General features: G+C 31.6%; 2 protein-coding genes across 3 annotated transcripts; one reads left to right on the top strand and one right to left on the bottom strand.

The window, feature by feature from the left end:
* The first annotated feature begins 706 nt into the window (after positions 1 to 706).
* On the top strand, positions 707 to 3961 carry LOC107959523 (E3 ubiquitin-protein ligase RNF170). The gene is made up of 5 exons (XM_016895598.2): positions 707 to 865; positions 1650 to 1849; positions 2666 to 2767; positions 3438 to 3489; positions 3578 to 3961. Exons 1-5 carry the CDS (start codon positions 775 to 777, stop codon positions 3688 to 3690), a joined length of 558 nt encoding a protein of 185 aa, XP_016751087.1. The 5' UTR covers positions 707 to 774; the 3' UTR covers positions 3691 to 3961.
* Positions 3962 to 12248: 8287 nt separating this feature from the next.
* Positions 12249 to 26858, bottom strand: LOC107959524 (vacuolar protein sorting-associated protein 52 A). 2 transcript variants are annotated; one of them, XM_016895599.2, is made up of 21 exons: positions 26574 to 26858; positions 26281 to 26345; positions 26087 to 26169; positions 25926 to 25983; positions 25692 to 25787; positions 25268 to 25384; positions 24464 to 24547; positions 23254 to 23334; positions 22161 to 22304; positions 20824 to 20915; positions 19881 to 19962; positions 18103 to 18285; positions 16304 to 16419; positions 16145 to 16203; positions 15736 to 15836; positions 14856 to 14906; positions 14362 to 14541; positions 14146 to 14280; positions 13873 to 13947; positions 12828 to 12885; positions 12249 to 12717 (listed from the first exon to the last, which is right to left on the bottom strand). In XM_016895599.2, the coding sequence occupies exons 2-21, from the start codon at positions 26305 to 26307 to the stop codon at positions 12413 to 12415; spliced, it is 2127 nt and encodes a 708-aa protein (XP_016751088.2). In that variant the 5' UTR covers positions 26308 to 26345; positions 26574 to 26858; the 3' UTR covers positions 12249 to 12412. The 2 variants fall into 2 exon arrangements, with proteins under 2 accessions (XP_016751088.2, XP_016751089.2); XM_016895600.2 differs by having other exon boundaries at positions 25268 to 25369.
* Between the last annotated feature and the right edge of the window lie 503 nt (positions 26859 to 27361).

The raw sequence follows: 27361 nt of genomic DNA, 5'->3' as shown, positions 1-27361 counted from the left end.
AAAAATTGTAGCCAATAGGTAATGCAATTGTTCTTAATATAGAGAGAAATGGGTCGAATTTGATAAAAATTTTGATTTAAAAATAAATAAATAAAGTTTTGGACCGATTTCTGAGATAGTTAGGGAAATAGGTCGATTTTGGAGAGAGAAGATACATTTGCACTAATCGTTAGTAAAAACGCATCCTACAGGGCATGCTTTCTAATTTTTTGACACATTATCTCATTTGATTAGATGGTTAAATGTTAGTGTTTTTATCTCTGAGTCTTAGGTCTCTAAAATCGACCTATTTTCCTAAATATCCCAAAAATTGGTCCAAAACCTTGTTTTGTTTTTAAACCAACATTTTTATCAAAATGTTTGGGTTTGGCGGGGTAAATGCATTAAAAAGGGACAAATTTTAGCGGACATGCTGCTACAGTTGGTGGTGAACTCGCTTTGGACAAAAACGTACATGCATCAAAAAGTCAGCGTGTTTTCTATCTCTCTCTACATAATCGACCTATTTTCCTAAATATATTAAAAATCAGCTCAAAACCCTAAACATTTTTAAAAATCAGCATTTTTATCAAATTGGGCCGAGAGAAATAAATTAAGTAAGCGAATACTTGGTGATTAAGAAATTGATTGGGCTCAGTGAATGGTACGGCTACGGCCCAGATTTTAACGGAGACTCCATTGTTTGTTTTTATACCAAACCCGGTTCCGGTATTTGATGATGTTAAGGAATCAGAATTTAGAATTTAGAATTCAGAATTGAGAGAGGCAAAGACAATGGAGGGGCCTCCGCCCAATGACTGCTGCTCTATTTGCCATGGATACTTTAACGTTCCTTGCCAAGCCAATTGTTCTCATTGGTTCTGCGGTGCCTTTCTTTTCACCTTCCTTTTTTTCACACGTTCAAATTGAATTTTATTTTATCTACACCAGGTGTATGTTTTTTTTTTTTTTAAATTGTTGATGGCCATTTATTTGATGCTTTTAGGAGACAGATAAAAGCTAAACAAGAGTTAAGAAAATCAAATTAAAATTAGTGTTCGTAGGATTAGAGAGTTTCTTCGGTATTTGCTTGAATTAGTTGGCAAAACGGACAATTGAAATGAGATGAAAATAGTCAAAATTCTTCAAATTAGTGAGGTAGGCTAATTGAAGGGTGGCACATGATGATGGTATTCCAAAATTAGGGATGGATTCAGCTGCCCTGACTCAGATCCTAAAATGGCTTCAATATATGATAAACCTTTGCTTTCCAACTACTCTTTCAATCTCCATCCGCAATGAAATCAATTCCAATACATAATAAACCTTCCTTTTATTTGAGTTACAAACTTTTAAGCTATGTTACTAAGAATCGAGTGTGTTGAGTACAAGTGTATGTTCAATATTTCTAAGTTTTTCCTTGTGTTCGGAGGATCTTTGGAAGATCATATCCCCATACCCATGTCTGGATATGCATTGTACAAGGGTATTTCGAAAAGAATGAAGAGTTGGAGTAACATTGCTTTTAAGCCTTTATTTTCTGTAGTTATGACATTAATTAAGCTATGTTGTTAGGACTGTAGGATTGCTTAATTTGGACTTCGTGATTGTATCTTGCAATCATTGTTTTGTGATGAAATAGTTATACCTGTTTCCCTTTTATTATTTAGGTAACTGTATTATGCTTGTTTGGCAACATGGATCCCCATTTCAAACTTGTAAATGCCCTCTGTGTCGGCGTCAGATTACTTTGTTAGTTCCTGGTGAGGCCTCATTAAGGGAGCGTCATAATCCAGCAGTTGCGGAGGTTCTGGAAAAGGTTGAAAAATACAACCGTTACTTTGGTGGACAATCCAATGGTCTCATTCAGGTATGTGCATGTTTGCTTCTATTGAATTGCTTTGCAACTTAACAAGCTTTATTCTGTGACATAGCCTTATTCCAATTTGTGTATTTACTTAACAGAATGTTATTCACTCTTTTTCTTTTTCCATCTTCTTTCTTTCTTGCTCAAGGTCCTTACAAGTGTGTAGAACTGTTTACTCATCTCTTTCTGTAAATACAGTCCTAGGTTAAGTGTATACATTGATTAAGAAATCTTTGACTATTTATTTTAATTTGATTTCATTCAAATATGCTCTTGATCAAGGAATAGAAGGTATCAAATTTCTGGATAATAAGGATTTCTTTCTTTCTTTTTTTTTGAAGTGTCACTATTGTTTTGACTTGAAGTAAGAACTAGATGCGACTACATTGCTCATAATTGATAACGCTGTGGTATACAGTAATAATCTTAACTTTCAAAATTAAAGTAAACTTGCGAGGATGATCAAACTGTTAGTCCCTAACATAAATAAACATAAAATGAGGACTGGGTGAATGGTTCTTTCTGGCCTATGCAAGGAATGTCTTGAAATCTTCTGTTGTAACTTATTTGTTTCACTTATCAGATCTGCATGTTTAAACTTTAAGTTTGTTTCCAGTAATCTGTACATAACCTAGCCACTCGAACTTTCTTGGTGTTAACATTCTATTGCGCTTATAATTTATATGCATCATACTCATTTGTCCTAGGACTGACCTATCAGTGCAAAATTCGTAGACAGTTGTTAAGACATCCAATGTTTTTGACTTTTCTGCAGAGCTACTCTAATCTGATATCTGATTCCGGGTTTATTGTGTGCAGAGACTGCAAGACCTTCCTTTTCTGCTTCGCAGATTGTTACGAGAAATAACAGATCCTCAAAGAACTCTTCCTCTTGTTATCAGAGCTCGTATATATCTTGCAGTTAAGTTGATTTACCTTATCACATCTGCATTCATTGGAGAATTACTCTTCTTTTTTTCTCTCTCTGTTTTTTTGTGCTTTCATATGATGATATTTTTTATTGATTTCTATGGAGCCTTTTGTTTTTAGTTTTTTTTTTCTCCTTGAATTACCAGATGTCTTAGATTTATTGCAGAATCTGTGGCTTAATGCTTGTAAGCATGGCCATGGAGCATTTGTAAATGTTTAGTTTCTACATGTCTCTGTGTCCTATTTCTATATTCTTTTTAGCCAACTCCGCAAATTTAAAATATTGAATGAGAAGGGAGTCAGGGTGTTCTGGTACTCCTATATCAAATACCTGTACTTGGAGACGATTTAACGATATGGTAGCTTCTTACTAATTCTTAATTTTCTAAATGAGCATAGATTTGGACTTAAGCTTGACCACAGTATAATAAACAAGGTCGAGTTGGGTCAAGCTCTACCACTTGAATGCCTTCATTTATGCCTAATGCGATTTTCAAGCATCAAAAGGTTGTAATTGAATTTGTTATGACATAAACATTATGTTGCCATTAAATTATATCTTTTAGAGGAAAATGAACAATTTGTTCTACTTATGTTTCAGTTCATTGCCTCGGCCATTTATGGAAAATAATTCTCTTTTATCAATTTACTTTGTGCATAGATGTTCTTAAGTGCCATCTACATATTCAGCCCCATAGACATTATTCCTGAAGGTATGTCATATTTTGTTGAATTATCTTGAGAAATTCATTTGGTAACAAACGTTGCTTGATATTGTAAATGCTTGGTGTTAAATCACAGCTATCTTGGGGGTAGTCGGCCTTTTGGATGATCTTCTTATAGCACTCGTCGGTTTTCTCCATGTTGCCACCATCTATCGGTCTGTTCTATACTCTCGTCATGGAGGTTCTTGAAGTTTATCGGGGCATTGATACAGGTAAGGTTACTAGTTCTCAAGAGAAAGCTAAACTCAGCAGAATGAGTCGGAAATATGTAGTTTTATGGATATTGAATCAATTTTAAATCTGTTTCAAGTAGTTATAAAGTGCGTACAAGTGTAGTGTTGTACAACTATGTTACTCCTTACTCGAACTTAAGTGTGTTGGACATGGATATATTCCCTTTTTTTTTTTTTTTAAATATCATGTATTCAAAGGGTTTCTAGAATATCATCTCATACTCATATCCGAATGTCCTACTATGCAAGGATTGAACTCGAAATTTGATGTCAATTTAGATTTTATTTCTAACACAAGTCTTTTAGGATTGAACTCGAATTTGATGTCAATTTGGATTTTATTTCAAGTCTTTTGTAATTACTTAATGGGTTTTGATTAGTTATTTTTATGACTATACATTATAAAAATAAATATAATTTAACTTATTTTAATATGAAGTTTTTAATAGTTATGTTTTATTCTTGTCTCACTATCACCCATAGCGTTTAATTCTAAACCTATTTCAGTATAAATTTTAATTTCTTTGCTACATTCTTATCATTGTTCTAATCTTATTGGAGTTGATGTTACTATCCATCCGAATGGTAGACTTTCTGATTTTACCCATCTGATTTTACCCATCGATAAACACATTTTGCTGATGATAACATCGAATCAATTTTTTTTCACCGGTTACTTGCTTTTAAACTTGCTTTTAATTCATGCAATTGTAAAAATGTACACCCATTGAATTGGGCGCTGGAATAATCCCCAGTTATTTTGATTGACAAAAATGGACCCAATGTCTCTGCAATGGGTCTCCCCTCACTCGCAAACCAATACCCCACCCCTGATTTAGTGAAAGGTAAACTAAACCATTAGTTTTTAAAATATGGAAAAGTTTCTGTTATTGATCCCTTTATTAAAAGAAGTAATAATTTGGTTACTAAAATATTTTTAAAGTTTTCATTTAACTCATTAAATTGTTAAAGTCAATTCTATATGACTTTTTTTGCTCGCACTGCATGTACTGATAAAAAATTTTCCTTCTCTTCTATAGTTTAATTTTTTCATGAAACAACTTTGAAAATCACGAATCTGCAAACTAAATTTTAAATAGTTTTTTTTGTCGATGTTCAACATTGACTGTCAGACTGATTTGGATCCAAAGTATGCTATTCTACTTGTCAATTGGTACTGATCCATTGTACCGATTGTCAAATTGTCACATAGAGCTCGCTAGTAGAACTTTAAAAAAAATAGTCTAATGACTTAAATAATTTTTTTTTGAATAGTTTAGTGACTTAGATGAAAACTTTTAAATAATTCTGTGATCAAATTGTAAATTTTTTTAGTTAGGTGATCAAAACAAAAATATACCTATAATTTAGTGAATAATGTTATAGTTTACCCTTTAGTAAAATGAGACAGTTAGATTGTCTAAACACCGAACTATTCGATTAGCTCTAAAGGCTCGCTCGATATTGAAAGAATTTAAATAAAATATTAAGTATGAAATATATTGTAACACCTCATACCGTTCTAATTGTCGGACCCGAGTTATAAGATGCTACAACAAACGACGAAATAGTTGCATGCAAATCTTAAATCAAAATTTCAATTTAAACGTTTAATAATCTCATACATACACACAAATCACGCTTTATAAATAAAAACAAGTCAAAATTTAGCTTACGAAATCTGTAGAGTTGATCCAAAATCAAAAGGGGAATATTTTGAAACTTTTACAAAAAGAATGGCAATTGTGTAAAACAAGGGTCACACAGCCGTGTGCTTAGACCGTGTAACTCAATGTGTCCGAGTGGATAAAACACCAATTCTACCAAAAGTCACATGGCCGTGCAATTGAGCTGTGTAACTAACTAAAGCAATATGGAACAAAGGTTACCAAGTCTGTAGTACTCACACGGGCGTGTGGTCAGCTTGTGTGTGACACATTGTTGTATGTCAGTCCGTGTGGTGCAAGAATGTGTCATTAAGTATTTAATTCATGCCAAACCAAACTAATGGCTCAAATGATGCACATTTGACCATTCAAACCTGCATAAAACCAATCTAAACACATGTTGATTCATCCTTTTAACCAACCACAAAACCATACAAGCTATTCCATATATAATGAACATTTTGGTAAGCTTAATAACTTATATATATATATTCACCAAACACTCAAACAAGGCATACCAAACATCTTAACATTTAACATTTCAAATTCAATCTACACATAACCAACGTATGTCATTTAAGCTTCTACCTTTACTTGAGAAAGATGCCAAAGTGCATATTTAGTACACAACTCATTTACTAATAAAGTTTTAACACCATTTAAGGTTCCAAAATCACTACCACTCAGGATAACATCTATACTCAAGCATCACATATCCAAACATTCTCAACATATTGGTTCAACCATTACACATTCAATACATCAAATATGTATATATCAGGCCCCTTTCCCAACAACCTTACTTATATACTTGTCGACAAGCATTCAAGCATTCACATTATTCCTAGTTCAAACTCAAAATATTAAAAAGTAGACATATGTACAAAACAAGCCTTATTTGCATGCCACATAACCAAGTTCAGAACGAATAAAAATCTACCGAAACGAAGATTGGGTAGTGTGAACTCTGCATTGATCCGATCTTCTCGATCCGCAAATTGCCAACTATAGAAAATAGAAAACCAAATAGAATAAGCATTTAGTATGCTTAGTAAGTTCATAGATAAGATTTTACTTACATTACCTTGATCAATCAATAATTTAAACAATTAGGACATACTGAGACTAACATGGAAATCATTTGACATCTTGATACTTTCACATGTACGTCAATAAGTACATTAAGGGGTTAGTCCATTTGCAACAAAACCTTGAAACTCAATTCATATACATATAAAACTATTTCATTATACATCATATACTATTCAAATAATGTTCGGACTATAAACACAACAATTCAATTCATAATCATACCTTTCAACCATTTCATTTCCATTTTAATCACCGTTTCTATCCGAAGAGCTACAATAAATAAATGTCGGATACACGAGACTATTTTAATTTCACAAACTGTAGAGTTTATTTGCTTATACAAGCTTTATTAGATACTACTCATTCAAGCTATCGAGAATCCACATTAAATGTTGGATCTCAAGCATCGATAAAGAATAATTTTATTTGCTCACACAAGTTGTGATATTTGGGCTGTTCACACAAGTTGGGTCAAGTTTGCCTTTGCAACTTTATTCGATGCTGCTTACTCAAGTTGTTAAGAATTCGCAACACATGATGGATATCAGCCATCGATAAATAAACCCTTGACCAACGCCCAATTACTCTTTTGAACCTTAATGGTATGCAATTCATATTCTAATCGTTTACTAAATTCATTCAGGCACCGTTATAGTTTTTGTATCATTTCAGTCTTATAACTGTATACACACTTTTCATATATCGAATAACAATCGATATATATTTTTAAACCTTATAACATCATCACATACATACTATTCAATTACATAGCTGATCACATTCATTCAATAGCATATACCTATTCAAATTTATCATTTAATTCGTATTTTGTGATTGAGTCCATTTAATGCAAAAACGTTATAATCACAATAATATAACTAGAAAATTACACAATGTAACACAAACATATTATGAATTAATAAAACAAGTCTCATATGAAATTACTGGATACAAAAAACAATAGAAGAAGTGACAGGGACTAATTTGTAATTTCTCCTTTTTCTCGATTATCATCTGATTAGTTCAAATCTTGATCTACACGGTAATTCATTTCAAATTATTAGTGCCAATTACCTTAAAAAAATTCAACTTATATATCAACTTAATTTAAATTTTCACAATTTCCCTAAAATTTCACATTTTTTTCAATTTAGTCCTTAAAACCGAAACTATCATATCTTTCACATTTAAGCTCTGTTTTTCAATCCGATTTCAATTCCATCATTTTGTAACCCTTTAGAAACCATAATTACAGAAATTTTACATCAAACTTAACATATTCATATTTTAATCCCTATACTTAAAATTAACAAATTTCACTTTATGAATTAGTCCTATTGCATTTCTAAGGTTCAAATTCGACCATTTAACATTAAAAACCTCAAAAATTATCAATGGTAATATTTTAAAATTTTAATAATTTTATGATTTAATACCCGATTAACTAAATCGAACTACAACGATTTTAAAAACATAAAATTTACTAAAAAGGGCTTGATTATACTAACCATGCAAGAAACCGAAGGCTTGAGAATTCAACATTGGCTTCCTAGGTTTCTTTGGATGAACTTTCGGTGGAAGGAAGGTGAAATGAAAAACAATTACCTTTCATCTTTTTGTTTTTCTTATTTTATTCATAAATAAAATATGTTTATTTTATAATTTTAATATAAAATTCACGATTAAACTCACTTAACCGTCCACCACTATTTAAAAATTGGTTAATTACCACTTTGCTCCTCAAACATTTATTAATTAAGCATTTTAACTAATAAAAATTAATTCCAATAAACTTTTATAATTTTTACGATTTAGTCCTTATACCTTAATTAACTAGTAATTCAATAAAATTTTCGAACCAGAATTCAATTCACCTATATAACAATTTTGAAAATATTTAATGAAAATATTTACGAACTCGGTTTACAGAAATGAGATCCTGATACCTCATTTTTCAAAACCACTAACTTTAGGGTCAAACCACTTGTACTTTAACTGTCTATCAAATTAGCAAATTTATCAGATTAAAATGTAATATAACACTATAATAAACTTATAAATATTATTTAATAATAATTACTGACTCAACCATCGAATAAAATTACCATTTCTAGCGCCATTAAAAATTTAATTGTTACATACATATCTATATATACACTTCACAAAAGAAAATCACTGAACTTGTGTATATGGAACTATGGATTAAAAATGCTAAAACATGTTGAACAAAAAAAAAATGCTAAAGCTCCTTTTATTATTTACTTTTTTTTTTCATTTACTAATTAATCATTATTTTCTAAACTCTAATTAAGTGGGTCAACGTATACATTAACTAACTTTTTTTAATATTAATTTAGTAAAATGATAAATTTAACTCTCAACGTTTTTATCTTTTATCAATTTAACCCTTGTTTTTTTTAGTTGTTTTCATCATAAACTTTTTGAACTAAATTTGACCAGTAATATTTTAAAAAAAGTCAAATAGCTTTTTTAATAAAAGTGTTGATTAAAACATTAGTTTTTTATCGATAGTGTGACAACTTGAATGTTAGTCTAAGTGTGTTTCATGACATGTCACTATTTGTCTTCCATATTGCATCAATGAATAATTAAAAAATTAAGAAAGAAAAAAAGCATAGATTGCTATGGGGATACCATGTTTAAAATTTTAATGTTTTAGTTAGTATTTCCATTAAAAATTAAAAATTTAATTCTTTTTTAAATATGGATAATTAAATTTGACTCTTTTTAAAAAGTTTAGTCCAAATTTAGCTCAAAAATAGAATAAGAATCAAATTGACAGAATCTTTATTTTATAACAAAATATTAATTTCATAAAAAAACTCAAGTATTTTTTAAATATCCATTTAAGGGATATATCCCAAAACTATACAAGACCTATGGTTTAAGCAATTTTATACATGAAATTTTGATTTAATCAAATTATTGTAAATTATTAACACAATTATTGATATAACATCATTTTATATTTATATATTGCATACATGAATAATTAAATTTATCTAATATAAAAATAAATTAATGTATTTATTTTTTTAAATGTGTATGATTAAAACAAAATTAAAGTTTCACATGCATAATTACACCAAATTAAGTTCATATATACGATTGCACATTAAATCAAAATTCATGTATAATTTTGAAGTTTATTCCTTTAAACTTATCATCAAACTCTTAATTAAATTATGATTGAAATTTGAAATTTATGGAAAAAAGAAAACTATCATTCCAGAGGATTTAAATGAATGAATTGAACTAAAATTAGAATTTATTTACTCATTTATTAACATTACATGCAATTTTCAAAATAGAAAATTTACAAGTAATACACATATCTTCATCAAAGTAGTAGCCCAAATAATAGATTCAGTTTCAAACCATATAAAAAAAAGACAATCATATTGCTGAACATCGATTTTACAACAGAAATTGGTTAATTTAGTTTTGGTAACTGAATTGTAATAAGAGAACATTATTGTTATAAATGATGATGATGGATGTTCTCCCAATTAAAAGACAATTGCAAAAATAGGTTTATTTTATCTCTATAAATAATTAGAAATACTTTTTTTTAAAACATAATCAACAAGAAAATGGCTCCACCAAATCATTTCTGCTTGTTTTCTGCAATTTTCTTATTTCTCTTTCTTCTTTCTTTTCCACCGACAAGTGCAATTCTTCCAAAAGTTAATATTCATCTTCCAAATGCGAAAAACCCTCTTCCTGTAACTCCATCAAAACTAGTAAAAAGGGTTTGCAAAGGCGACTCAATTGATCGCAATTTCTGCCTGCAAGTGCTTACCACCCCTGAAGCTGTTGCGGTGAAAGATTCGACCCAACTGGGAACCCTTATCATGAAACTAGGAGCAGCGAATGGTAAGGCAACACTGGATGCTTATAATGAAATGATTAAGAAACCGGATCCAACCCAAACTTTAAAAGCACTTAATTCTTGCGTGGAAGCTTACAAATATGCAATCCAATCGTTTAAAATAGTATCTACGGAATTAGTTGACGATCCCATGACGGCAAATTATGATGTATCAATACTTGCTCCTGAAATTACAAATTGTGACAAGGCATTGACTGACGCCAAAGTTGAAGCACCTCGGCTCTACGATGGAAATCGATTTATAAAGTACTATATTGCGATGGGATCTCAAATAACATCAATTCTTGAGGACCAAAGCAAGCAAAATAATTACTAGGCAGAGCAAATATATATATATGTATAAATATAGAATAATATTAAAGGTGTTGCTATTGTTATTGCATGGCTAAAATTATGAATTACTGCCCGGATCAACTCGGTGGAATGTAATTAACTCAGTTGAGTTGAGAAATTTATTCTTCCAATAAATAATCAGTTTATATAATAGAGTATCGGTGTTTTTTAATTGTTGTATAATATTTTTTTTTCACAAACTTCAACTATTTTGAAAATTTTTTAGAGTGTGTTTGGAGGTGAGATATGGAGGAGGAATTTTATTTGTATCCAAGTTTTCAAGATTCTAAAGTGGGACTTACTTGATTGGTAAATTTTTTTGAAAATTTTCAAAATCCACGATTAATTTCAAATTACACCTGATTTTTTCAAAAAGAAAATTTTATTTTATTTTATTTGATACACATTGTTCCACTATAAATGCTAAAATTTCCAAATTTTTTTATTTTATTCTAATATAAATTTTAAAAATTGTATTTTATTAAAAGTATTTATAAAATTCTGCGAGTATAATATATACCTATTAAATATTTTTAGATTATTTATTAATTTATAAAAATCCAATAATTTAATTTTTCTTAGAACAATTATTTATCCAAAAAAATTAATTATAATTGCTAGCATTTTGAATTGAGATTTTAAAAATTTTAAAAATTTCAAAATTATTCATCCAAACACCTTTTTTTTTTAAATTATTATTCATTTAAATAAAAATAAATCTCAAATTTATATATGATTTTTGATTTAATACACAGATTTTAATTGAATACAATTAAATGCATCAAACTTGCTATTAATTCAATAAAAAACATGAAACTTTAATTTCTTATTTAATTGTTCATATTTTCAAAAAAAAAAAAATACATCATTTGATCTTTATGTTGGATAAACAAAATACAATATGTAATCACAAAATCATGCTATACCAATTTATAAAAATTAAATCAAATTACAATTGCACATAATAATGTATTACATAAAACATTAAACCAAAATTCATAAATAGTTTTAAAATTTGTCTTTAAACTATATATATATATCAATATAAATTTTTTTTGTCAAAATACTATTTCAAAAAAAAAATTGTTTACTTAAGAATATAAATTAAGCTACATAGTGAGTGACGTAATCTAATTATAAAAAAACCATTAAAATTTCTATTACTGAGAATCATGTATTAGAATATAGATTTGCGTTTGAAAATAATATATAATAAATAATAAAGTATATAATTTGAAACTAATTAATAATAATATATAAAATATGTATGATATTAAAATAAAAAAATTAAATTAGATTAGATAAGATTAATTAAAAAAAAACTCATCAAATAAATAACAACCTCCCAACTCGATTGAATACTTGTATGCCCAAAGCTATTTTCACAAAGCATAAAATTGCGGGTATCTTTTTCCCTTTTTAACTTCGAAGAATACTTATATGCCCACATTTTCAATCAAACAAAACTATCTCTAAAAAAAACCCCCAATTTACTTGAAACAAATCAAATACCAATATATTTTTCCTTAAAATATATTTCTCTTTAAAAAGTTAACAAAATTCACCTGCCAAATTCTAAGTAGTATCTGTAATGTACCTTCACAACCATATTGATCCAACTCAACTTGCTTGATACAGGAAAGAGGTTTTGGTAAAATTTCTGCAGAGTAAATCTAGAAAGTCCTGGAGTATTTTCTGATTTCATACATGATAGATGAGATGGAGACAAGATCTTTGTTGAAGGCAGCCCCGCCATTGATCCTCTTTATGCAATCCGAAAGTCGTGTATAGTAAAGCAGCAGTTGAGTCAATGCAGCTCTTAAGATTTCCATCCCACACAAGAAGTTACTGAAAGACGTGATCACATCTTTGTGCATCAATTCTATTGCACCCTTCCATCTGCTGCCAAAATCCTTCACTATCGGCTCCACTTCACTCACACTTATAGGCCTTTCGTTGCTACCGTTAGGATCCTCCGCTGGTAAAAAACAACTTCCACTAGTGAGTTGGATTTAACTTGGAAAATATGCAGTCTCAACTTATTCACCACCAACTTGAGTTTGAGTAATAAAGAGTTTTAATACTTACAGGCTCGAGTTTTCACAAACTTTATCAAATCGCTAAAATGCTCCATCAGAAGTTCCTCCTGCAAGGTGGATGGATGAAGCTAAAAATAAGCTACTAAAAAAGGTTGAGACTAACAAAAATGTAAAATGTTGCATCAGAACCATCCCTCTTCCTTTCATCCCACTATGTATCCTAGAATCTGTCCTAAAACCTCTTGTGGTCTAAATCTGAAAATGGCAAAATGGCTGACGAGGCCCTTTACCAATAGGTAGAGGTGACAAACAAGCAGATCCAGACACTTTGTAGTTAGGCCATTTTTGGTCCAGGTTCAGATTTGGACTGTTTTTAATTCGGGTCATTTCTAGTGTATTTCATTCTTGGTTCATGCCATTTCTTGTTTTGGTTGGGTGTCAAGGGTTTTACATTTTTAACGAAAGGTTTAGTTTTTCAGCAAGCTTTTTGAGTTCAGGTCCAATTTGAGCTGGATTTTTCATGTTCGGGTAGTTTTGGATTCATATTATTTGAGTCCGGATCATTTTAGCTTTGGGTTTTCTCAAGTTCGAGCCTTTCAGCTTCTTTTGCCATCTCTACCAACAAATATGCTAATTCCCATAGGCAAGATACATGCAGGTTCAACACGATTAAAACCTGCAGATTGCCACAATGGTTCTTTTGAACTATAGAGCAAGAGATTGGACCAGTGGCCACCATCAAGTAAGAATGTAATGCCAGTTCATACAAAGTAAAATTTTCTAATAGCAAAAAGTAATAATTGATAATGGTCTAGTATATTCAGTTTGATAAATGAAAAAGCATGCTATCCTAACTAAAAGACTAAAGTTTCAACCTATGTTGCTCCAACTCTTCATTTTTCTAGAAGTACCATGCCCTTACATATTTTGGGACATGAATATGAAGATATGACCCTTCAAATACATGGAAAACCTTAGAAAAACTTGGATATGGGTAATCATGCAAGCACACTCTAACCACATATCCAATCAACCAAAAGTAACTATGATGCAAATGCACACGGTTTAAATACATATCAGAACTGATCACTTACTACAAATAATCCAGTGTTACTCTTTAGCATCTCCTCAAAGTGCTGTTGGATTTTCCCACCTTCAGGACCAGCTTCCTGGATTCCAATAAGAAAAGTGAAAACAGAAAGAAAACAAAACAGTTAAGATATTGCAGCTCTTTAACATCTAATACAAACAGATATTTCTGTCAATAGTTAGGCATTCAAAGCAAAAGAAGCTGTGAGGGACTCAACCTCTCTATAACATTATAGATGAAGTATAAGAAGAAACAAGAATTAAGAACCAATATTTACCTTCAGAACTGCAATTGTCATGTCACAGTTGTTTATGAGGAACACGATTTGTAATTTTGGTTTTGAAAACATTTTTGCAAGCTTCATAAGGAGCTCGTCAACAGCCATTCTCAACCGTTCCATATTTAATTCAAGCTGCATATTTCAGGGTAAATATTTCAGATGATTATGCTTACCAAAAGACTCATAATACAACAGTTTATAACAAATTCCAACCTGCCCATCTCCATATTCAACATTGATATGAATAAGAGAAGCTGTAAATTCAGCATAACGCCTCATGACATAATGAGGATGACTATCATCTTCCCATAACAACTTCACATTTGCATTTCGCAGACTGCTGAGGTGCATGTCGAATACCATCTTAAAACGAGGCCAGAGAGAAATGTTAACCTGTTCAGATTCAGTTGACACTTAGCTTTAGGATCAATTTGACGCCACAAAAGCTTAAGTAACTGCACAGAATTTTTGCAAACAGAAGCCAATGGAGCACTATGAAACAAACACCTCCATCTGTTATGATGTTATCCACAAATACAAGTTCCATGGTAACTCCTTTCCTTCATTTCTATTCCAATTATGGTAAAATAAATACTTTGAATTAGGTTTTCATATCACAATGTTTATGCCTCCAAAAACTCAAATAAATATGTGCCCTAACATAACATAGAAGCTATTTTCTATGAATACCACAGAAGATTACAAACCTTGTCTAGATATGAATCCAAGCATGGAATCCTTCGCCGAGACATAATAAGCTAGAAAGGAAAACCAAAATGTCAGAATTGGAAATTACGACCAAAAGACAGATTGAATTTACAAGGTATAGCTTAAACTGGTCAAAGAACAAGTTGCAAAAAGATTAAACCTGTCTGGTTATGAAATGGGTTCAAGTTCAGATGCAGAAATCAATGAACCTAATAAAAATGCACTTAACATACTGTAAACCACCAGAGGTTATCTAAATCAAAGATGACTGAACAGGGGAAGGGGACAGAGAACCCAGAAGTTTGATTCAAAGTATGCTTAAACCTAAATGGATGAATCATGAATGAGATGCAACCTTACAAATCTGCTGTAAATCAGCATTATGAATAAAAAAGAAACTGTTATAATAGGCATACTAAGACAGATCCTTGCTTAGACCATTTAAGTGTAAACAATTACAATCTTTCCCACGTTATGGCATCAGTATTGGGGAAAAGCACGGCTCAAACTACAGAAATTGGTGCAGCACATCACACGCATAAACACGTGTAAGCAGAAGAAAGAATGTTGTAATTTAAAGGCTTAAAGGCTTTATTTTTGTTTTGCATATATCCAAATCGTGGTTCTCTTTCACCCACCAAGCAACACACGTAAAGTTTTAATCATATAGCCACCAGAAACGTATACATTCATACATACGCAAATCAAAGCCACTCTATTCTTCATGAATCCCTTGATATAAATTAAATTTAGCCATTTAGTATAGAAGTCTACTATAAATGTATGCTCAGCGTCAAAGCTTTAAACACAACCATTAGATCCAAAAATAACAAATAGCTGACGGGGAAATATGAATATAAGACAACTAGAACCAATCACCTGGTGCTGGTGTACTATGCGTATCATAAGCATTAGGCCAATAGCATCATAACAATTTGGAAGGATAGAATTGAAGTGTTCATCAATGACAGCAAAAGGACCTGAAGACAAATCAATACCAAAGAAATCATTAGAAACCCCCCCGTCATCCTGAAGGAATAAGAATGGGTTTAGTGCCGTGTCCTTTTCTAGTTTTCAACAATCGATTTTTTTGGTTCATAAAAGCTTGATAAATTTCCACCACTTGTTGAATATCATGATATAAGGTTTCAATATCACTCATAACACCCTATAAATGTGACAACAGCTGCTCACATGACGGATTGCAAACAACATAAACCCACAGTCCAAGTGTCTATGCAAGTCTGACAATAGTCCTAGTCATGCATGTGAGAAATCTGCACTTTACCAGCAAAAATTTCATAAAATATGGACTCCTCCCCAAAGAACTCATCACAAAAAAGGTACCTGCACATTGAGAAAGGGGAAGAAGCTAAAATGTAAGCATGCACAGAACTCTGGACTTAAAATTAGATGACAATCGAGCAAAGCAAGGAGAAAAGGGCACTCAGAAGTTGCTGTGTCCATAAGCAGCTTGTGCAAGCTCCGGAAGAGGACCTCATAAGGATACTTTAAAGAGCTTGCCTCTGCAATATGTGGAATAAGTGCAGGTTGATCAATTTCCTGAAAAACAATATAAAACATTGAATCAATCCAAACAGAAGTTCTAAGTGTTGCAACACAAATAACCATAGCTGTTAATCAATTTCCTGAATCCAATCAATTTTAAACCATTTGCTTATCAAATCAAGGATCTACAAGTCTAGAAACAACATACGCCAATATTACATGTAACATGCAGGTTTCTAATCTTCAACAGCTTTAGGATAAAGCCTTAATTAAACGTAGAATCTTGGTCAAAACTTAACCCACAGGACTTAAGCACTTAAAGTAGCATGAAAGAGATTGACCCTAAGCTTTTTTTTTTTTTTTTTTGCATGATTCACTAAAGCCACTGTTGCCAGGTATCAAGATTTACTGATTGTTGCAAGAAGTTGGCACATAAAAAATGGAAAAGAGTCTTTATAATCTTCACTAAAGTGCTACTTGGGGCCAAAATTAAAGGCGCAAAGATAAGTTCCAAAAGTTTCAGTCAAGCTATGATATATCTATGATCTTCCCAGGTTATATACATGTAAAACAAGGAAGAGAAAGTTTCTTGATAAACTATTTATTAAGCATTGTTTGATATCTACCTATGTAATCAAGGTGATTCAAATTGGAAGGAGATCTATCATTACCTTAGCCCATTTTCATAAAACCAAAATCAGATAAGGAAATGAGTCAATGAACTTTTGTCCCATGAAATAGCAACAAGCTCAGAAATGAATTTTTTCCAATTTTCTTCTAAGATAGGCAAGCTTACTAAGCAATGACCCATGTACCATATAAAATTAAAGGATTAGAAGAAGATAATAGACAAATAGTCAGAAAGGTAAATAAACAAGTGCTTCATTTCCTGCAAACCAAAATTCTTCAAATGCTTAGCAATTTCTTCACGGAGTGATGTTAATAAACTTGTAGTTAGATTTCTAATAAATTACAATAACCCCTAATAAATTCAAATGCTCACGAGTACTTCTCACTAGCCACACGAGAGAAAAAGTATGCAATCAGCTTACAAGGATTTGAACAATAAATCTTGAATTTAATGAACCACAGGTTAGCTATGTAGAAGATGAGAATAATCCATCTTTTTGACAACTCTAGGCTCTAAGTGGACTTCTATGCTAAACCTGTCCAATACACCTTCATTATCTGAAGACAAAAGCAATGCAGACATCCTAAAAGTGAAATTGATTTAAAAACATAAAAAAAGGAAATGAATAAATGCTAACAAGCATAGTGAAAAGAACACCATTCAAAAAATACAATAAAACTTAATATGTATGTGCATTCACAAACATGAACATGCCGAGACCAAGTAACAGAAAAAGATATAGAATAGTAATGCATTTTTAAGAGTCATTTTGCCTTATGAATAAGATGGTTAGGAATAATAAACTGTGTGAAGCATTTCTACATCTACAGTGTCTGGTGGATTTATTCAATGACATAGAAATAAAAAAGAATAAAAATCCTTTACATCTAAACAATTAAATGTCATGTCAAATTCTTATATTATACTCATAAATTGTTATGTAAGCATAAATCTGCTGAAAACTTTCTCAGATAATCACTGAAAGGGAAGAAAAAGAATGATGCTCAAAGACTTGCAATTGAAAATTGTTCATTCAAAGGCGTATTAATAAGTTAATAGCAAACTATTAAATATATGACACCTATAACTAGGTTGACAGTCAGAACCTTTAGAACATTTAATCTTTCCCCCAGTGCAAAAACAGCAGAACGATTTTTAAGTGGTTCTCTTCCTCTTGAGAAAAGACTAGTGCTTCTGGTCTCCACACCAATCAAATCATTAGATGTTGCAATATCTAACTGTAATTTCTCCAATGCTTGAATATAAGCTCGGAAATGAGCACTTAGAACCTGCAAAATGTGCAAAATCATTCAACCCTTAGAAAATCACTTGTACCATGGCATCTCAGATACTAATAAGCTTATCTTTCACAAGATGCAAACTAACTAAGTTATTAATTAACAGTACAGCTAAAAGAGGGAATGTGATAGAAGTAGATTGATCAAAAACTAAAATTAGACAATACAACTGCCAACATTTTCATCCAAGCTACTTAATAGTTAACTATGGTAAGGCTTTCCATAGAGCAAAGGGCAGTCAACAAGCTAAATCAGTCTTCTATTCTCATGTTAACCAAATTGCTACATGATTAACCTAAGAAAGAAAGGAAGCATTGCAGAGAACTCCTTCGCTTTTTTCACAGAAAGTGAATGCTTACCAGTTAGTCTTGATCATTACATGATAGTCACTAAGGTGAAACTTGATTTAGAGCTTGTTAGGCCACACCAAAGGACCTCAGCTCAGATATACAGGGTGCCAATATATCATATGCTCTAACCAGTGAAAAGAAATGCCTTTCAAGATTGAATGGAGGGAAGTGCATACAAAGTGAGAAGGCCACTTACAACACAATATAAGTAATCTAGAAAAACTGGCATAAAGCTTATGAGAAAACTCTCAACCTCTGAGTTGGTAGAGCCACCAGAGTTTTAATATATGAAGCAACTACCTCCAGAAAATGTTTGTATTTCAAGTAAAACCTAACTACCAAAATGAAGTCCCTTTTTTAAAATTTTACAAATTAAAAGGGAAATTTCCTCATAAAAGGTTTAGATTTATCGAAAAAATGTCCTTGTTTCAACATATTTTTCTAATTTGAAAAGATGGAATTGTTAAACATATAAGCTTTCATTTCTCTTCCACTCTTCAGCTAATATAGTTTAGTTTCTTTCTTTTTCCTGCACCGTTTTAAGTAAAGCCAAAACAAGGGGAACTATACCTCTTTCCCCCTCTACCCTTCCCCCATGTCGTCCCTTCCTAGTTCCGAAAATAGTACAGATCTATATGAGCTACATAAAGCTTCTTCGTTGCCCAAATTATTTACAAAAGTACAGTAGGAAAAAATTTTGGATTGACAAAGGACATTCCATTCATTTTATTTCAAAATTTCCATTTAAAATACTTTTATAATAAGTATTAATCAAATTTATTCAATTTGTAAATAAGAGTCCTAATTAGCATTATTGGTCATCATTAAGATCTATTTTATTAAAAATATTAGAAAAACTTATCCCATTTGCAAATAAAAGTTCAAAGTACATTTAATGACTCTGATTAAATATTTTTTTTCTTAACACTAATAATATTGAATAACTTATAGATTACTATAACATTTTTCTAATTATTTATATTTCAAACTTTAAGATTTAAAACATCTGCATTTTATGTATAATTGTTATCTTACAATTTAAAAGAAAAGAAAAAAAGTATTCATGCGCAATGCATATAACAACAAATATTAGTTACCAATAAGTTACAACTCACACTAAGTCGATTATGCCATTTTCCTTTTTGGTGAAGAGCTTAACCTTTATCCTTTTCATAACAAAAAATATATAACAAAAAAGATGAACATTGAGAGAAATCAAAGGTCAAAAGCCTTCACCTTATTCATTGTATCAATGTACGCTGCACGAACTTCAAGGTGCACCTCCTTGCTATGTTCTTTGAGGAAGGAAATGATATACCTAAATTCCAGGTTATTGTCCATCAGAATATGGAAAATATGTGCTTTAGGATAAAATAAACTCAGCAAACTGTAAAATTCAGGCACAAATATAAGCGTGAAAGTGGACTACATTGTTAGATATATGAGGTAAATGTTGAGGCAAAATTTTATCCAACTCAGCTTACTAAATTTTATGCAAATGATATTAATCTAACCTAAAAAAATTTCCTACTAATAGGGTCAACTACAACTCATTTGTTCATGGTTGTGCAAGGATGCATATGTATGGACTGCAGGCATACATGATGCATGCAGTTGGTGCTTATGCACATGTCAGAGTCAGTATGTGAGATCGTAAATATGAATATGATACAAATTCACTCAGTGACAATACATGTTATATGCAACATGAACGCATCACTAGAAGCTTCTTGTGCAGTTGAAAAGCACTAGGCCAAAAAGAGCAATAAAAGAGATAAATACAGATATTAGGGGAGTTAGGACACTCTACAATACTTTTTGCTTGTTAAGCATCCAACTGTGAACCAACAATCTAAAACCATTTAACTACTTGTTTTAGGTTGGATTAGCCCACAATGTAATTTAGCATGATGCCAGTTAGTCACGGGCCTTGTTTGTTAACCCAATGAGATAGATTTGCGATAGCAACAAGTGAAGTCAATATCACACAATACCTACACACTAAATACATGCCAATTGGCTTTTGGTTTAATGCAATTATACAGTTTGGTTGAGTGTGATAGAGAATATTCATGGTTTTCCTTGAAATTCACATACTAAGGTAGATCTAAGCATCCTAGTGTTGATCACAATAGGAAGAATAAATAAGCCACCAAAAGAATCCTTAGAAGAAGCATACTTGTATTTTAAAAGAACATTTTGTTGAAGAATCTGAATGTTTGTCTTTGGTTTCCTCAGTGCTTGAAGCTTTTGAACAATAAAATCAAACACCTACAGAAGGATAAACATAGATGAGAGTATTTCTTTATACTTATTATTAATAAATTTGTAGTAAAATTTGAGTTTAAAGAGCATGCAACAGATCAGTACTACATGATTAATTGGCATCTTTTAACAGCTAAATACCAAATTGACATCAATATAGCACTCAGAAAACATATGACAAGATTTATTTGAAAAACATATAAATAAACTCCAAAATGCTGTAAATATCAATCTATGCTCAAGAAAAACTGAACAAAGCATTTTATCTGGTTAAAAAGTAAGATCAGATTCCCAAAAATACACAGCAACACATATTCCAACTCTTAGTTTTCTTAAACAAGATCAATGTTAAAGCAAATCTAAAATTTGTAGGATAAGAAGTAGGTGCTAACTTAAGATAACATGCAGGAGTTGGTATATTTCAATAATCAGTTAACCTTCAAGTTTTATGTGAGAGAGAGCCCCACCAAAGAAAAGGTAAGTGCCAATTTAAATGGCATCATGCATGATCCTGAAGGAGCTAAGCAAATTTTGCACCTGGCATTGTTAACCATTAAGGGAAAACATCATTTCTAATCCAGACATAGTTATATGGAGGTGATTACAGTTTTAAATAACATATAGTTTATATTTTTCATGTTCAATGCAACGACTCTTAAAAGCATAGATGAACTAAAATAACATTTAAATTTATTTAACACCAAATCAACAACATCACAAAGTTTTGGAAACAGAACTGATTTGCATATATTATAGCACTGGTAAACTAAAAAAATACAGAGGAATTTTCTAAATATTAAAATTTCACTCCATATATGGAAGGAAGCATGGAACTATAAATAAACAAGAGAAACAGAAAAAATAAAAATATTTTGGCTTCTGATCAAGATGGTTTCTGCTACGCATTAACAAACTTGTACACAACACATTTCTGTTTCCTTTTTATTATTTGGGGGAACTTTGAGTACATGCACCTATAATTAAGCATGCTCAGTGTTAGAAGTAAATAAAGTTCAGCAACTAGAAAATCTTCCCATGGACCTCCAGACGAAAAATGTTGCATCAGTATTTTTTTTTTTTTTTTTTTTAAAAAGGCCTCTATAGAATCACCACAGAAACACTCCAAGCTCAAGCAGAATAGTATGCATGATGGCAGATAGAGGGTTAAAAAACAGAGCACCTGGACATTTTCAGTGTGAATAATATATTATTACTCAGATGTGATCTAAGCATTAGGTGAATTAAGTTAACCTTGGATACTGCTTTCTGCCTTAATTTTTCAAGCTCAGGCTGAACATCTTTCAGTGCTTTTGAATCTTTAACCATGGGATCCGTATCAACAAACTTTAGCTTCTTGCTTAGAATGTCGAGAGTTCTCATATATTCATCATTCACCTGAAGGAAATAATTGCAAGTACATTAGTGAAAATGAAGTATAATACACTAGAATATTTAAGGACACTAATAGCTGAATTCAGAAAGACGTACAAGAGGATTAAACGAAGGAATCAGGACTGAGTTGTAAATTATTACAAGCCAAAATCAAAGATAGAGCAGATACAATTACTCTGTCCAGACAAGCATCAACTGGACATATCTCATCCAGAAAACAGATTCCCCACCATGTGAGCTCAAATACATGGGTTTATACACCATTGTGCTCCGTTTAGAACCATGTTTTTAAAGTATGATACGTGGAGGCAAGACTTCTTTTTCTAGTTTCCACCTATGACTTTTCTAGCCTCCTCCTTCGGACATGGCATCCTTACTCCAACATCTTCTGACAGAGACATTACTAGGCCTTCATTTCATATGTCCAACCAACTTAAACACATCTCCCACTTTTTTTTCATGAATTTGAGTGATTCCCACCTTTTTCTAGGCATTCATTTAAGATCACAACTACAAACGGAAAAAGAAAATATACTTGGGGATGGGCAGGCGTGTGAATCATAGAGAGAAATGGTAAAAGAGTATTGTGTAAATTTTTGTTCTTTTTTTTTCCTTTCTTTTCTTTTTCATCTTAAGTAGGTGGCTTGCTATGCAGTAAAAAATCACACAACTTGCTCCATTACAAATGCTTTGGAAAGCTTACACCAGATCTAGAACTTTTCCTACCCTATATGGAGCATTCTTCAGCTCATATTTCCTAATAGAGTCTTAAAAGGATTATCCCCAAGAAAGATTAGGCAACTGAGACAACCAATAATTGCATGACAATACTGTTCTTCATAAGACAATATTCAAAGACTTTTGAGCAAGACACTATGCAAGAAATATCAAAAGAAAGTTAAAATTATAATTTGCACCTTAGAGTAGGTGGACAAAAGAAAATCATAAATACCTCTCCATCAACAATTATGTCAACCATCCTTGGAGGGACTATAATGTCTTCAACAAATTTAGCCAGCTTTGATTCTGCCACCTGCTCCGAAAACAATATGAATTAGCATCACCATATTGGAACCTAAGAAACTATTGTTGAATGGAAAGGAAAGACAAAAGATTTAAAGGAAGTACATTCAAGAAGACCAGTCTACTGTGTCAAACCAAATGAGAGTTGAACATAGTAGCAGTAAATTTTGTTTTATTTGATTTACAGGTTTATTTGCATTCAGTTAATATGACAACAAAAACAATAATAGAATCTTGCAGTCTGCATGTTTTTGCAACGAAAAGCACATATTGCCAACAGGCTCAAATGAGATTTTATAATAACCAAGTTAGAAAACAAAGAACGAAGAAACTTAAATATCATTTTGCAGTCTTGAAGAAACTTTAATATGATATTCAAGTGAAGTGCAAAATGAAGGCAAAGGAACAAAGGAAAATATTGAAAAGGCTGGTCGAGTACATATAAAGGCTTTAATGATAACCATCAGTGATGAAAAGATATCACTGTTCTAGAGCGAAGATGAGAGCAGGCGGAATAGACCTTTCAGACTCCAGAAGAAATTTTAGAACTTAATATCCAAACAATACAAAAACTGGTGGTTTATTTTCCTTTTTGTTTGGGCTATATAAGTCTGAATCTTTCTAGTCAAAAAGGACATTAAATATTCTCTTATGGAAATCTTGATATATGGTTTAAAATGAAATTAATGATACAGGAAAGAAAAGAACTTAACTATTGGCTATTAAAGGACCCTTGACGCATGAACCATGCATAGATAAACATTTGTGACTATAAATCAAAAGAAAGCACGTAGAAACAATAAAAAAAAGAACATATATCCTCAACCAGTTTTGGACAACTGCATAAAGTACACAATGCTAGTAAGATATTTCAAGGAGCATTAATATGCATGAACTGGACTGCTAATCTGAAGACCTTCCAGGTTGCACCACTCCAAAAAATGAGAGAGAAAGGAGAAGGGAACACAGGGTAAGATAAGAAAAAAAACAGATTTTCACATGAAAAGCACATATACCTACAAACTCTCTTCTTAAAAGTTAGTTTTCCTTTTTGCAAATTTGAGGCAAGATACAAGATGACAATTGTTGTTTATCTAATGATCAAACAAAGAACTTCTTTTTTTCTAAAGGAAGCACACCTTGCGATTCTTTAGCTTTAGACCCATATCCATAGACTTCTCTTGGAGAATTTTTATGTCTGAACTGATGGAACCAATCTCAACCTGGCACAAATTTTAGAGCATATTAACTATTAAGGTCACACAAATATTGTCATAATAAACAACTCCAGTATGAACAGTGAACAGCAGAGACTTGTAATTCAAATAAGAGAAGGTAAAGTTGATTTACAAAAGTATAAAAAGACAAATAGCAAATCACGACAATATGCCCATCAAATCTGTCACAACCAAAACAAAGCATGGCAAGAAGATTAAACAGATGGAGTCAATTGATTTGCCCCCTCTGTTAAGTTTCAAATATATTTTAGGATATGCTTATCTTTCCTGAACTTATTTCCAGTTGACATTCGCAAGTAAAACTTCAAATGGCCTTCCCAATTGGAAATTAACTAAAAGCCATCTACTCCTTAATCTAACTAGCCAGGCAACAAGCTTGAAAGTCATTTCAAGCTTGTAATAGACACCAAATCAAATCAATATTTCTCTCTAGTTGTCACTTTATGGAAATGTAATTTATCACTATTTGTATATTAATTTGAACAAGTGACATCTAGTTATATACTTAAGTGTTTGAAAGTAGCTGTTTACAATCAATCTGGAAAAGTGAGAATTTTCATTGTATTTAAAACATTCAAACTTCACACATTCACCAATTAGTTATTGACCCCGGAAAAAGGAAAGAAAAGTATATATATTTGACAAGATGATCTAATGGTACAAATAGCAACAAAAACCTCAATTGTATTTCAAGAACTAGCATACCTGAAATCCACTGAGAAGGGTCTCCATTTGTGACAAGATGCTATCACAATCACGAATTTGATCATGGAGGGACACTAGATTATCACTTTCTTTTATATAATCCTGCATCACCCAATACTTGGAACACCAATTAACAGAATAATCCTTGCCTTAGCATGCAAAAATATTGACAACCATGATGGTTCACACAAAACAAAACTATATAAAATAAGAATGCTTGTGCAAAGATTGGTTCTAAACTTGAACAAATGGCTTGGAGAATAGCAACCATGCAACACAACACACAAATAGCCTCCAAAGAAATAATGTGCGCTAAACTGCTAATTAGCACTTCTTTGTTACATGTTATAAGAATGGCTAAGCAAAAACAACAATATACCATATCCAATGTATGCAATGAGACAGAATATAAGAAATTACAAACCTGAATCGAATCCAACTCAACTTTGCGCAGATTGTGCTCAACCCCCTTTGTGTACTCCCTTAGCTTTATACCTTTAGACAATATGTTCGCAACCACCTACATCATATATGTGAGGGTAAAAACATATAAGCCTCTACAGCTTAAGAAATAGAACTTTTCCTTTTGTATCATTAAATGTGTGGTCTAACGATAGCCTAAAAATATTAGGTATAAAAGCAACCAATATCTACTTACATCATCATTTTTGCATTCTTCCAACTCTTCCTGAAGCCCCTCCAGCGATATATCATCACTACAAACAAGAATTAAATTAAAACCTTAACTAGCCTATGAATAAAGAAGTCATTTTGTTTTCAGATTCAAGAGTTGTAAGAATTTAAATCCCTAAAAAGAACCTGCTGGCATCTTCCTCAACAATCAAGTCTCCAACAAATGCCCCAAAATCAAACACATTTTTGGGGGTTTCACATGGGTGATTCTGAAAAGAGAGATAAAGATAGAATTGTAATGCTAACATATCAATGACAACAATAAAACCTAAAATCTCAACCTTGAAATCTCAAGCAAATTGAATCATTAAAAAAAATACCGCATTATTTGCTGCAACCTCGGCCATGTTTTCCGATACTCAATAGCTCAGTAGCCACCCTCTAACTGAAATAAAATTAAATACAGCCAATATCAGTTTCTTCCCTGTTTTTAACCAACAAAAAAAAAAGAAAAAGGAAGATTTGAAATTTGACTTGATGTGTTAGATTCGGATCTTGAGTAGCTAACGAATCAAGGAAATATGCATAATTCAATATATAATTATAAAATTTTATAAACCTGAAAGAAATACAATAGATCTAAGAAGAGGAAAAATCGATACGAGGCCCGTACCTCATCAAAGATTCAGATTCTAAACGAAAACGAATGCATTGCCTGCTTCGTAGAAGCCAAAGCAAAAGAGTAGCAACCGCGGGTGATTCGATCTCCCTCTGTCCCACGTTTTATGTGCAGCTTGGGTCCGGTTAGGAACGGTGGTGGAGATCAAATTCGTTATTATATAAGATACTCGATTTAAAATTGGCTATCGGTTTCCTAAACTGGAAAAAAGGCCATCAGAGAGTTTACTCGCAGGAAAAAAAAAAGATTTACGTGAAATAAAAAGTTATAATTATTTTTGGCTTAAATCCAAAATTGCCCTCAAATTATCGCATTTAATCAAAAATCATATTGTCACTGTTAATTTAGTCTCTTTTTTTTCCTTAAAAAATATCTTGTTTTACCCGTAACACCATACCAGCTAAGCTAATAAAAAATAAGAGAAACTAGCTAATTGAGTAACACCATTCCAGCTAAGCTAATAAAAAATAAGAGAAACTAGCTAATTGAGTTGTAGTTTAATTGGCATTATGTATCTAATATTATTGTTAATTTGTATTATCGTTTATTTAAGGGTTTGAGAGGACTTATGAATAATCTTAGGCATTGTATTTATGAATAATCTTAGGCATTGTATTAAAAAAAAAGCTCTCATTCCTTGTCTAGTCTATAGTTTAATTTTTTTATATAAAATAAAATTTAAATGTCACGAATTTATGAAACAAAATATAAATAACTTTCTTTTTTTATCTTTGGCATCGATTATCAAATTAACTTGAATTTAAAAAATGTTTATCGATAAG

This window comes from Gossypium hirsutum, chromosome A05 (assembly GCF_007990345.1).
Source record: "Gossypium hirsutum isolate 1008001.06 chromosome A05, Gossypium_hirsutum_v2.1, whole genome shotgun sequence".
In the NCBI taxonomy this organism is placed as follows: domain Eukaryota; kingdom Viridiplantae; phylum Streptophyta; class Magnoliopsida; order Malvales; family Malvaceae; genus Gossypium; species Gossypium hirsutum.
Note: the sequence above shows the minus strand (reverse complement) of the source record. Positions and strands in the feature narration are given on the sequence as shown.